General features: G+C 36.0%; 1 protein-coding gene across 2 annotated transcripts in view; it reads right to left on the bottom strand.

Annotated features, from left to right (window-relative positions):
* Positions 1-4,028: 4,028 nt before the first annotated feature.
* The window catches only part of LRP12 (LDL receptor related protein 12), a 71,725-nt gene continuing 61,563 nt past the window's right edge, over positions 4,029-14,190 (bottom strand). For both annotated transcript variants that reach the window (XM_025450391.3, XM_025450389.3), the window contains 3 exons: positions 12,609-13,713; positions 10,969-11,101; positions 4,029-6,320 (listed from right to left, as the gene is read on the bottom strand). In XM_025450391.3, coding sequence (XP_025306176.1) covers positions 5,454-6,320; positions 10,969-11,101; positions 12,609-13,713 — 2,105 coding nt within the window. In that variant the 3' untranslated portion in view covers positions 4,029-5,453. The remainder of the gene's footprint in view (positions 6,321-10,968; positions 11,102-12,608; positions 13,714-14,190) is intronic.

The following is a 14,190-nucleotide window of genomic DNA, read 5'->3' on the forward strand; positions in this document are numbered from 1 at the left end:
ACAATCTTAGATTTGTCCTTATGGCTGCATCCTTGGGTAGACAGAAGTAATATATTTATATACTATTTATATTACATAGGACTGTGAAGCTCCAAAGATACATATAGATGACTTGGCAAATGGTAGGCACTCAACAATGGGTAAATATGTGCTTTAAGAATTCTTTCCAGGGCAGCCCAGGTGGCTCAGTGGTTTAGTGCTGCCTTCAGCCCAGGGTGTGATCCTGGAGACCCGGGTTCAAGTCCCACATCAGGCTCCCTGCATGAAGCCTGCCTCTCCCTCTGCCTGTGTCTCTGCCTCTCTCTCTGTGTCTCTCATGAATAAATACATAAAATCTTTAAAAAAAAAGAAAAAAAATTATTTCCTACAATGAAAAAGCAGCTGGTGGTAAAGGACCCTTAGAAATTGTCTTTGTTAGTGTGAACATGGGTTATACTCATTTAGATCAGGTAGGTGTCAAAATATGTCAAAAGAATGACCTTTTTTAAAAAAATCCATAATATCACATAATAGTTAAGTATGTATGCATATATGGTTTATAAGATACAAAGTTGAATACATTATTGATTAGTCATCTGTTACTTTCTTTAAAAAAAACATTTATTTGTTACTTCCTTTTTAAAGATTCCTTCCAGTTCTAAAATCCTGTGAATTTTACTCTGCCTCATTCTATTTTGAAATGTTGAATACCTTAGAAAAAAATGTTATCAGCCAATGTCCAACCAATGTCAATATCCACCTGCAACTTGTAGCTTGTATGCTATTTCTGAACAAGGATGCAGTTATTCTGAGAACCAACCTTTCTCTCTACTGCCTGCTTCTATTAATTTTTAAACAGTGTGAGTAAAACAGGTCCTATGAAGTTGTTGTCATCTTCTCCCTTTAAGTTCAGGAGTAAAGGTGTGAAGGAACAAGAAGGCAGCTAGAAAAGAGGAGCAGTAAGGTAAACTCTTGTAAACATCATTGGGTTTGTGGTAGTCAATGAATACCTAGCAAATGAATGTACAGTACTTTTTCTTTGTCCATTTATCTCCAGCTTAACAGTGGAGGATGGTGGTAAGCAGCAGAAGAAACTAAAACCTCAAGAGCTTGTAGGAAGACTCCCCTTCATCGTGTGCTTATGTTCTCAGTCCTAGCTGATGACATGAGCTCAGGCAGGGTTGGGACCCACAGCACCCTAACATAGCTTCTTTGGTTTCTAGTCTCTTCCAAACTAATCTGGCAGACTAAGGGCAAAATACTACGGAGAAGATCTAAATAATACGATAAATCTGAGTAATATCTATCAAAATCTGTATCCTGCAAACAGAGAATATACTTTTTAAAATTGTTCCTGGAACATTTATAAAATTGAAAAAGGACAATAAATTCCTCAAATCTCCCCGAATAATACAACATTTTCTCATCTTGGTGCTGTAAAAATAAAAATTAATATAAGAATCAGAAAATAAAACTACAACTCACACCAAAAATCCCATTATCTAGGAAAAAAGAGCAAAGAAAACAAAAGGAGAAAAACTTTCTTCTGTAAAACAACTTCTGGATCAAGGGGAAATCAACATTGAAACTTCACAACACCTAGAATATAAAAATATGACAACACCAAAACATCTAAGTGATTCAGCTTAAACAGTGCTTAGAATTAAGTCTACACTTTAAAATCTCATATTGATAATTAGGAAATATAGATGAATGAATGAAGTTCTAACTCAAGGAGTTAGGGAAAAAACAGCAAATGAACTAAGGAAAGCAAAAAGTAGGAAATTTATTACAGTAGAAGTCAGCTAATTGTAAAACAAAAATTACAGAACATTCAAAACATGCCACTCTGGGAGAAAGAAACAAAAAATATTTTAAAAGGCCAACTGTTAGCTATCTTAATTAATAAGGGAGCAAACATAATTCACAAGGGAGAGCCATTTGCACAAAAGAGAAAGTGATAACTTTAACTTTGTTCAACTATAGGCAACTAAATTTGAAAACTTGGCTGAAACGGATGACTTATGATCTCAGCTAAGATAGAAAAACTACACAGACAAATTACCACAGAAGATACCGACAAAGTTGTCAAAGGTCAACTTTCCAAACATCCATTGGACCCAGATAATTTTATGGAAATTTTAAGGAACATTCATTCCAATCAATTTAAACTGTTCCAGAGCAAAGGAAAAGAAGGAAAGTTTCTAAATTCACCAGCATAAAATTAATAACCAAATCTCCTAAAGACAGCACACACACACACACACACACAAAAAAAAACTATAGACTAATTTCATTGATCAATACAGTTGCAAATATCTGAAATAAAATATAATTTAGCAACATATTAAAATACACATGGACAAGTAGTTTATTTCAGGAATGCAAGAATGGTTCAAAATTACAAAATATACTAATAAAATTCATATTAAAAGACCAAAGGAGAAAAATCATGTGATCATCTCCATAGTGAAAAGTCATATGATAAAATTCAACATGCATTCTTGGCTTATATATAGGGATCAGTGGATGCTCCCTAACATGGTTAACTGTATATATTTAACATGATTCTTGAAGTACTAGACAATGCAATTAAAATATAAAGAGGAATGCAAACGGAAGATATAATGTGTAACTAGAAAACACAAAATAATTAAATAATATTACTAATTATAAGAAAATGGCAGTCTGGTAGCTGGGCAGAAAATTAATATAAGTAAGTCATTAGGCTTCATAATTCAGACTGAATTATAAACAGAAAGGACTTCCTTAATATTGGTAACAAAAACAATGAAATTCCAAAGAATAAACTCTTAAGGATGTAGAAGATCTCTATAAAGTAAAATATGAAACATGTCTGAAGGAAGCAACCAAAAAAAAAAAAAAAAAAAAAAAAAGCTTGAATGAATGGGCACCATTTAAAGATATGTACCATGCATAAGACAGAAGCTTTAACATGATAGATGTCAAATATTCTAGTCTAATTTTCTAATTTAATCTATAAAATTAAAACTGTTCCCCCCCAAAAAGTACTAATGGATTTGTTTTGTGAAACTCAGTAGGTTGATTCTATAGTTCAAATGGAAAAAATAAGAATATTTGAAATATTTAAACATTATTTATTAAAACAATGTAGAACTAGTATAAAAAAAGGGTAGATCAATTGAAGAGGAGTCCAGAAATATATCCAAGTAATATGTAAATTAGTATATGATAAAAGAGTCATTTCAAATAGTAAGGAAAGAATGCATTATTTAATAAAGAACTTCAGGATAGAATTAACTGGGGAAAAAATGGAGATGTAAATTCAGGACAGACTGTGGTTTAAATGGGAAATATCAAATAACAGAAATACTCAACTTTAGTTTTAATATTCAAACTCAGATACGTTTTTCCCTTAAAAAAAGGTACAGAAAAAATATGCATACTATGCTACAATTTGTATTACTATATATGGCATTTATATATATACGGATACATTTATGTATCTACATGGTATCTCTGGAAGGGCATACAGAATCTGGTATTGGTACTTACCTCCTTGGAATGGAGCTAAAGGATGGGTGTCAGGGATAGGGGAGATACTTTTTACTGTTGGAACCAGGAAGACATATTAGTTAATTAAAAAAAGAAATAAAAACACATGCCAGAAAGCAAAACCATGAAACCTATATAATATAGTATATTATTAGTAGAACCTAAACAAGATTGATTTGGTAATGCAAATTCTGCCAGGAAAATATCCTATGGGGGTCTGAAATGCATCTGAAAATCAAAAAAATAAAAATAAAAAGAGAACTGACTGAGTTATTGCATCTTATAAGAAACAAGCAGTGTTCTCAAAGGCAAATATATTCAGTTCCTTAGGAATTTTTACCCTTGAACGCTGGTGTAAGCTACTACTTTACCATAAAGTAGTTAAAAAAGACTATCCACCCCTTCAGTTTTTCTTCTAGACACATTGCATATCTTATGGCTGGAATCTGTAAATGCACTAAAATGCAACAAAAATGTATAGCAACTTTGATTTAAAAAGTACCTCAAGGCAATACAAAAAAAGTGATTTTAATTCTTGATACATATTAAAACATTTCAGTCAGTTCTTCCTGACAGCATAACACGACAAATACACAAGACCTCAAACATGCTTTAAAATGACATTCAGCAAAGTACTGAAAATTTAATAAATAGCAATAATCACACACAAATACATTTTTCATACTCAATCATTAAGCTACTAAAACAGACAGCTAAAGAATAAATAAACAAGAACTGACAATAAAAATATACGCGGGGTTTGTAATTCATTCTACTTAAAAAACGGGGGGGGGGGTGGATCTGAATGATTTCTTAAGTTGCTTTTCAACATGTAGCATGATCCCCTCCCCCATGAATAAAATATATTGAGAATCACACTTACAATAATGCAGTCTTTAAATACAACAAATAAATATGAAACCAGCAAAGCAATTTCACGTTGTAATAAAAATGCCCCCCCCCCACAAAGCTATGGAAATATATAGTCATTGTGATAGCAAATGACAGTATTTAAAGTGATAGTGCTTGTGCACTAAACTCATCTGTGACCTTGATATGATTTTAGTGCAAATCCCCAGGGTTCAATACAAGCATAACCCTGTACTAGGGAAGGATATTACCAGTTAGAACTTATCTTGTACAATTTTTGTACATATTTTATAAAGTTCAAGATTTAATGCATAGTAGAATATTTTCATCTGTTTAATTCTGTCCCTAAATAGAGATGAAAAAAGAAATGACTTGGGGTTTTACCATTTGGCTTGTACCATATTAGAGTATTAAAGTCAACATTAGAAAATCTATAAAAGTTTTGTTTTTGCCATTAATTTATCTAACTCTACCTAAATTTAGTATCACTGAATGTTAAACGTAAGAGAAAAATTTTTAGGCAAAGGTTTTTCCCTTTGACAAGCTCATATTATGATGAAACCCAATAATACTTAGACAAATGTTACACTGATAAAAACACAGGTGAATAGAAGGGGCTTTTTTTGTACATTAACAACCTTAACATCTGGTATATTAAGTTGCAAGATGTATTGGCAAAAAGCATAAAGTGTTCAATGAAAAGAAGGTATTATTTTGTACTAACAAATTCTAACATAGGAGAGAGAAACTGACAGTCAGATGAGTTTCAGCAGCCATACTTCTACTGTGAACTACAGTACCAGGATAAAAACAATTAGAAACAAATGGAAGAACATTATTGAACAATAATGAAAACATAATGCAATTTTAGCTGCTAAAATAGTAAACTCTAAAGTTCATAGAGTTACAAGTTGTTTAATTTAACCATGCAGGCTAACATATGATAGTAAGAAATCATCCTGCATCTTTTTTGTTTTTAAATTAAAACTAGTTTAATTGTAAAGTTACAAAACAACGAATGGATATTGCTCCAACTTGTACACAATCTCCCTCGCTGTGATTCGTACCTAACAAAGTAACAAAGCCTCATCATCACTCGTCTCATGTTTCAGTGTTGCTTCCAAGCAAGTGTCTGGAATCTGGGCAGTGTGAACAATACCACAGCGCTCACAGGGGCCATCTCGATTACTTGGCCTTACTCCAGGGTTTGTTGCACTAAATGGCTGTCTAAACCCTTGGCCTTGATCTGAAGCAAGATCGAGAAGAGGTCTGGAGCAGTCGTTCACATCAAAGTCTGAAGCTCCATCAGAAACTGGGATCAGCATTTCGACATCGTCGTCATCTTCTCTTCCATGTGCCCCATTGTCAAGCTGTCTCAAAGGACTCTGGCTCTGATTTCCGGAGCTGGATCGCCCTAGTGTAAAGCGCACCCAGCGCAGCCCCTGAGTCATGCGACTGAGTGCACTTGTGAGTTGTTGACGTGCAGGACTCACACCAGGGGGCTCCACACTGCTCACATCCCTTCCATTATCAGTGTGACCACCTCGGGTACTTTGAGTTGAGGAACTTCCACTTGCTCCCACTGTTGCTGCTACTGCTGTTGTGGGAGGGATTTTTTGGGGCAAAGGAGCTGCAACCCCACCAGATGCTCCTGCTGTATCTCTTCTCTCATTTTCTGTGTCTGTGTCATCAGACTCCACGGAAAACAAACTTCTGTGAGTATGATTTCTTTCAGGTTCTCTGCTGGTACTCTGACTAGGTACAACCTCATCTCCATCTGCTGATACCAAAGCCAATGACCCTGAATGACGTGATCTTGCAAAATTAAAAATACGATTCCAAATGTTGCTGGATCTGCCTGCCATTGGAAGCCTGATTGAAGTAAATCCAAGCTGGGATCGTACTGCTAGCCTCAGGTTTTCCAAAACAGAAGCCTACAAAAAATAAAAGATATTAAGATAGCTAACAAAGAGGTATTAAAATAAAAAACACCCTTCTAAATAAGAATGTGTTATGATGAAAGATGCTATTACTCATTGTTAGGGTCTATGAAGGATGAATTAACGTCTCTCATCTATACAGGTTCACCCTATTATAAAATCTAATCTATAACTTGTACCACTGTTCACTTGCTTTATTACTTTTTTATTTTTAAAGATTTTATGTGGGATCCCTGGGTGGCGCAGTGGTTTGGTGCCTGCCTTTGGCCCAGGGCGCGATCCTGGAGACCCGGGATCGAATCCCACGTCGGGCTCCCGGTGCATGGAGCCTGCTCCTCCCTCTGCCTGTGTCTCTGCCTCTCTCTATCTCTCTGTGACTATCATAAATAAATTAAAAATTAAAAAAAAAAGATTTTATGTATTTATATGACAGAGAGAGTACAAAGCGGGGGGGGGGGGAAGCAGCAGGCAGAGGGAGAGGGAGAAGTAGGCTCCCTGCTGAGCAGAGGACGAGGGCTCAATCCCAACACCCTGGGATTATGACCTAATCCAAAGGCAGATGCTTAAAGAACTGAGCCACTCAGGTGCCTCTGTTCATTTGCTTTGATTTTTCTTGACATTTCATTTTATATATGCAATTTTAAAGTGATATTTAACATCAATTACAACAACTATTTTATTTCTTTTATTAAAAAAATATTTTATTTAGATATTCATGAGAGACACAGAAAGAAGCAGAGACAGGAAGCAGGCTCCATGCAAGGAGCCCGATATGGGACTCGATCCCAGGATTCCGGGATCACACCCTGAACCCAAGGCAGATGCTCAATCTCTGAGCCACCCAGGCATCCCAACAACTATTTTATTTCAAAACTGCACATTGTAATCCAATTCTAAAAGTGCACCAAAGCTGTGAAACAAAATTATCTGATACTTCTCCAGTTAGGAAGGTAAACTACACCCATTATCTGCTTTACACCTTTTTTTTTTTTCTTAAAAACACAGAAAGACTGATTCATTTACAAGACTGAAACTTTCCAAAACATGTGAAAGTTATATTTCACAGTTGGTTCTCAAGGATTTGTTGAATGGACAGTAAAGGTCGGTTTTTATTGACATAAATAAGATAATTAATTTGTAATATAGCACAGGAAACAGAAGCTAAAAAACTTAATTTGTTTATAGCACTACACAATGGTATATATAGTGCTATAAGCTTTTCGGACATTTGGATTTGAGACATTTGGGCTCTTCTCAATCTTTAAAGATTAAGTTTTATTTTCTACAGCTTAGCGTTAAGCATAAATTGTCATATCCTCATTCTTTGAAGAGTTACTTTTTCTTAGATGGATACGTTTATGGATTATTTTTAAGGCATACAACATTTATTTCAAAGTCTTTAGCTCCATCTAGTGGTTATAAAAACAAGTATTCAAACTTGGAACAAATACATTTTCACTTATGGCATCTGGTACTTAAAACACAGTATTTCCAGGAAAGAATAGTGAGTTGATATACTCCCTTTTCAATGATGATGCAATTTCCTGATGCAAATATGAACAGTTAGTTCTTGCCTTTACCCTCACAGAAGAAAAGAAGGAAAGGAAAGATGTGATGGTATGTGTTCTCCATCTCTCTTCAAGATGGGTATTAAATTTACTTATAAAACATAAACTCAGGAATATAATTCAGAGAATGCAAAGAAACTTCTTTCATAAGAGTATTTAAAAATCTAGTCTTAGTAAAGCATATTGTCAGTAAGAAATCTGAATATCAGCATATACAGATTTGTTATACAATTTTCACCAATTAAGAAGTACCTAATTATAAATTAAAAAAAAAACAAAAACAACCTAAATGGTTCACATCCCTAAGGAACTTTTCCATACACATGGTCCTCACCACTCAGCATTCAAGTTCTAAGGCTTTTGTGTGAGCACTGTGTTACACCCAGCCATGAACAGAAGGTTCTGCAGATAAGCTTCCCTTTTATGCAGCTATCTTCCATTAAGATCAACAATGCTGACTTTCACATTACAGTCCATCATAGTAAAGTGAAGCTTTCTGCTTAAAGGTCTGTTTAATTAAAATTAATTTAACATTAGATTTCTATAAGGGGATCACATGAATGTTTAAGGAATAATTTTATACATGTCTTCAGTTTATGAAGCGTAAGAAGGCATTCTTCAGAAAGCATTTCTATTTTTTAATGGGATGGTAATTTGGAATATTATTTTTCTTTTTAAAAACTATTGTGAAAATATGAGAATTTGTTACCAAAAATTTTAAACTTGGAAGTTTAATCTTATAAACTGAATAAAATCTAGCTTACTATTCATAAACCTATTTTATTTTAAAACTTCGTTGAAGCAGAATTCCCTCCTAAGGGTAAATTATAAACCTCAAGAATGGTATAGTACGTAGTAAAGAAACCTTATCCAAGGTGAGGTCTGACTTTTGCCCTCTATTTCTGGGATGTGATCTCTAAGTCCTTACAATGTCATCTCTGACCGGGATGTCCTGGCCTGGGGCCTGGGGCCAGCCAGATACAGATTATGCTGTGTCTGAGGTGGAGGCTCCAAGCCACACCAGCAATGTGATGCAGGGCAGGTGCTTTGGATCAGCAGTATCAGTCAAACTCTGTAGGGGCTAGAGACTGATCAACCACATTTGCAATTAATCCACCTATGTGATGGAGCTTCAGTAAAAACTCTGGATCCTGAGTCTTGGGTGGCTTCCCTAGTTGGCACTATTCTGTGCACACTGTCATACACCTGACAGAGAGTAACACTACCTTGACTTATGGGGAGAGGAGAACTAGAAGGTCTGTGTTTGGTACCCTCCTGAATCCTATTCTGTATGTCTTTTCCTTTGGCTGATTTAATCTAGGTTCTTCCTTGTAATAAATTATAACCATGAGTATAACAGTTTTCAGTGGGTTGTATCTAGTAAATTGTCAAAACTGAAAGTCATTTTGGGAAGCCCTGAACTTGTAATTTCTATATAGATGAGAGCTGTCTTGTGTAGACTGTGCTTAACTCTAACTCCATAATTGGCTAAACTCTTGAAGGCAGCCATAAAGTATAGGGGTGGTGGGTGGCAGATGGTAGAGTGGGTGGGTGGGTGGAATTAACCACTGTTTGAGTTCCTACCTAAAAGAAACCTTCCACATATCAGGGTCAATAGAACATAGCTTTTTCCTATTTTGTACACAAAATTCCAACCAGTGGAACTTCTGAATGATTTACTTAGCAAATTACATCCGAAGAAATGTTTTTAAAACCACAAATTCTAGGGGCACCAGGGCGGCTCAGTGGTTGAGTGTCGCTTTTGGCTCAGCTCATGATCCTGGGGTCCTGGGATCAAGTACTGCAGCAGGTGCCTTGTATGGAGAGGGGGGCTGCTTCTCCCTCTGCCTATGTCTCTGCCTCTCTCCATGTGTCTCTCATGAATAAATAAATAAAATATTTTTAAAAACCCCACAAATTCTCACCAGATATTTCCTAAAAGACTCAAATAAAGGTGATAGACTATAATAAGAAATCTTATTTACCAGAAAGGAAGTGGTCTTCCATTTTGTACAGAATTAAATCACTGGGAAAACAGTGTTTATCGATTTTTACAAATATTTCTGGATGAATTTACATCTTGAAATATATGCATCCTTATGCATTTATTTTTTTTAATATTTATTTATTTGAGAGAGAGAGCAAGTGCATGTGGGGGTTGGGGGGTGGAGAGGGACAGAGAATCTCCAGCAGACTCCCCACTGAGAGAGGAGCTGGATGTGGGGCTTGATCCCATGACCTGAGATCATGACCTGAGCTGAAATTAAGAGTTGGACACTCAACCAACTAAGCCACTCAGGTGCCCCATCCCTATGCCTTTATGAACCCTGGTATAATTTATGCATTAAAAAATAAATTTTAAATTAATTAATTAATTTTAAGTAGGCTCCATGCCCAGCATGGAGCACAGTGTGGGGCTTAAACTCATGACCCTGATATCAAGACCTGAGCTGAGATCAAGAGTCTGACACTTAACTGACTGGGCCACCTAGTCATCATTCCTGAAAAGGACTTTTTTTTTAAAAAGTACTAATAGAAATTTAAAGAATTCAGAAATATTAATAAAGAATGAGTTACTATTTAAAGAAAATGGTATGAATTCTTAAACACTTTAATATAAAATCTAGCAGTGAAGAAGTTTTCCCTCAAGTCGGGTGGAAATGTCAACTTCATTGCAATTACTTTTACTTATTAACTAGCTAATCTAGCATGTTAATTAATCTGAAAACAGGAACTGGTAATACATTACTAGCATACTAATTTTAACATTCATTCTTAATCTTTAGGTGTTTAGTGTAAATAGAAAATAACTTACTAAACTTTACTTCTGAATTTTAGTGTACCAAATCCTAACAGTAAAATGCTTAAGAATCACATAATCAAATCAGAAGAATGAAAGATTTTGTATTTTGTAGCATATGTTGAAATACAATGACATGATTAAAATTTCAAAATTTCAAAATTTCCTACATATTTAATCCTTGACTTGATTGCAAAAATTGACTAAAGTCCTTTATCATACATATAAATACAACATTCATTTTATGAAACAGAAATCATAAACTGCAACATACCTGATTAGGTGAACAAACAGGAAAATCTTCAACTGGTGGAATTAAACCCTGAGCAATCAATTGTCCATAAGAGGGAGGAGCTTCTCTTCTTAGCAATTCTGCTTCTACTCTTGACAACTGTGTTTCAAATGACCTTTGAGGGAAAACAGGGGGATAAAAATGGTTAAAAAAAAAAAAAGGCAAGTCAAAATAATAATTCTTTAATCACCAATGGAAACAATCTGAACCTATACATACTTGACCATTTTTAAAGCTTAGTCAACCAACATTTATTGAAAATCTAAACCATTTCTACACTGAGAATACAAAGATGCAGTAGACAGTCTATCCTCATGGGGCTTTACACTAGGACACTGGATCACTAAGTTTTAATGAATTAGAAATCCTCATAAAAGATAAAGGTATTAGATCTTTAAACCCCTAAGAACATAAGGGGTTAGGATTTTAGGTGAAAGTAATCATCAAGTTCAATACATTTAGTTTTATAGATAAGTAAAAGAGTGAAATGAGTCGCCAATACACTTTCTGACATAGCTTGTTCAACTCAAGACCTTGGACTCTTCGCTGAGCTCTTATGCTGCAAAGAAAAGATGCAGCATGATTACTTTGATACTGTGCATTTGTGTGCATCTATTAGCTTAGCCGTATGGGACATGAAATCTTTAGCTAAATCCGTTATTTGTAACTCTCCTGGAACATAGGGTCACTGTCTCCACAACAGCCTCCTACGTAAGAGACCTCTCAGTCCATCATCAATGTCTCCCAGGTCCAGTCTATCCTGCACCACATGGAAGAAAACCCTCCCTGAAGGTCACCCTTTAATACTTAACCATTTCTTACTTGAGAACTCTGACACATGGCTCTCATGGTCCTCCACAATATGACACTAGCCTTATCTTCCAAGTTTTACCTTTTAGCCCTTCATATGTATCTTAGCCTCCAGACAAGCTGAATTATGTGCTACTTTTCCAAGCAATGCTGGGCATCCCTACTTCTATGCATTTTCCCAGGCTCATTTTTTCAACTATAATATCTTTCCCCTATCTACATTCTTACAAATTTCAAATGATACTTCTTCAATAAAAGCCTTTCCATATCCCCTCATCAGATTAGGTATCTTTTGACTTTTATACCACTTTGTTTTATAGCTCTTACAGCATTTATATTTTTGTCATCTTATTGCACCCACCAATGCCTTCCTCCTAACTGTAAAGTACCTATGAGATTATGCCTTATTCATTTTTCTACTCATCTGTTTAATGCTTTGAACACTGTAGGTTCTCAAATATTTGCAGTTGTTGAATTCATATTTATAAAAACACAGATTAAAAAATTACAACTGAGAACTGCAGCTTGCAAAGTTCCTATAAAACAGATTAATCTGAAAACAGGAACTGGTAAATACAGATTGGTTTTTCTCACCTCATAACTCTAAGTATTTATTAGTTTATAAAATGTGTTTAGCCTCTTGAGTCTTAGTATTTTCACACTAATTTCATAAATCATGAAAGATATTCATCTATTTCAAAAAACAGTATAAAACAAAGTCTATTGCTGATCATGCTAAAAATTCTGTTGCAAATACTGGGACCATGTTTATTGTGAAGTCACAACCACTATAGTTTTGTCTTGATACTGACCTTCGTTCAAACATTCTCAGAGAATAGAGCTTACAGGTACATCCCAACGCAATGACCAGTAACAGTCCACAGATAAGGCTCCCTATGACGGCTGCAGTTATGACTCTGGTAGGCACAATAACTGGGCAATTCTCCTCATCGCTGCCATCACCGCAGTCATCCTGAGAATCACACACCCAGCTTTCAAACACACACCGATTGTTTTTACAATGAAAATTTCCTGGCTGGCAAAAAAAGCAGTTTTTTTCATCTGAGCCATTTGGGCAATGATTCTGGTAGTTGCAGCGATCAGAACGAGGATAACAGACACCGTTTCGGGAACAGGGGAATTCTTCTTTTTGGCACATGGTGCAATTTATCTCATCCCTTCCATTTGGGCAATGCCAATACCCATCACAGCGCTGCTGTTCTGTGTAACACCCCCAGTTACCCCCACAGGGTATTTCCCAAGGCAAACAAAAGCCATCTACTTGGTAAGTAGCATTAAATCCCCTTGCAGCATTCACTTTGTCAGCACAAAAATGTACCCTGATCTGGCCAGAAGAAGAAACAACAGTAAGGGGTGCATGAGAATCAAAAGCGGTTAAGACACGCAAAAGCTTGTGTGGATTTTCCTCTAAACCGTCGTATATTTTGACATAATCACCATAACCAGTACCATCAAGTTTAAAGTCGGTAAAGCGCAGAATGACTTTACGATGATCACCAGTGTCTATTAACCAGGTGCAGTTGCTTCCAGGAGGATAGAAGTCTGGATAATTGGGGGAACTGAAAGTACCATAGAAATATTTTAGCCACTGCCCGCAGGTTGGCATGTCACAGTCGATCTCGTCTCCGAGGTCCAGGCAGTCAATGTTGCCGTCGCATTTTAAAGATTCAGGGAGGCAAGTGTAGACCTTGGTAAATCGAGACAAACACTGGAACTGGTTGTAGGCACAAGGTTGGAAGGAAGAAGATGCTGGGGTATCAGCTTCCCTGGCGCAGACCTCTTCGTCAGACCCGTCCCCACACTCGTCCATGCTATTGCATTTCCAGGCTTCGGGTATACACTTGCCATTGCCGCAACGGAACTGATCACAAGCACAGTTGGCTTCTTCAGATTTCCCTGGGAGGGCATGGGGAGGACGGAGATGGAGAGGAAAGGAGAGGGAAAAACATACTCCTTAAAAGATACAGAACAGCAAGTGGTATTTTTATAATAAATATTAACTATTGAGCCCAAGTGATAGAAGTTTTAAAAAAATCTAAGAAACAGATTAGATTCTAAAGGCAAATTGATATTCTAAAGGCAATAATTTATTAAACACCTATTGTTTATTCCATGAAGACCTCTGTATTTTGACTTTAAGTGAAGAGAGCACAAACCAGAGGCTGCTGGAGGGGAGGTAGGTGGGGGATGGGCTAGATGGGGGATGGGTATTGAGGAAGGCATTTGCTATGATGAGGGTGTTGTATGTAAGTGATGAATCACTAAATTCTACTCCTGAAGTTAGTAGTATACTGTGTATTAGCTAATGGGAATTTATTTATTTATAAAAAGATTTTATTTATTTATTCATGAGAGACAGAGAAAGAGGCAGAG

Source organism: Canis lupus, chromosome 13 (genome assembly GCF_003254725.2).
Source record: "Canis lupus dingo isolate Sandy chromosome 13, ASM325472v2, whole genome shotgun sequence".
In the NCBI taxonomy this organism is placed as follows: domain Eukaryota; kingdom Metazoa; phylum Chordata; class Mammalia; order Carnivora; family Canidae; genus Canis; species Canis lupus.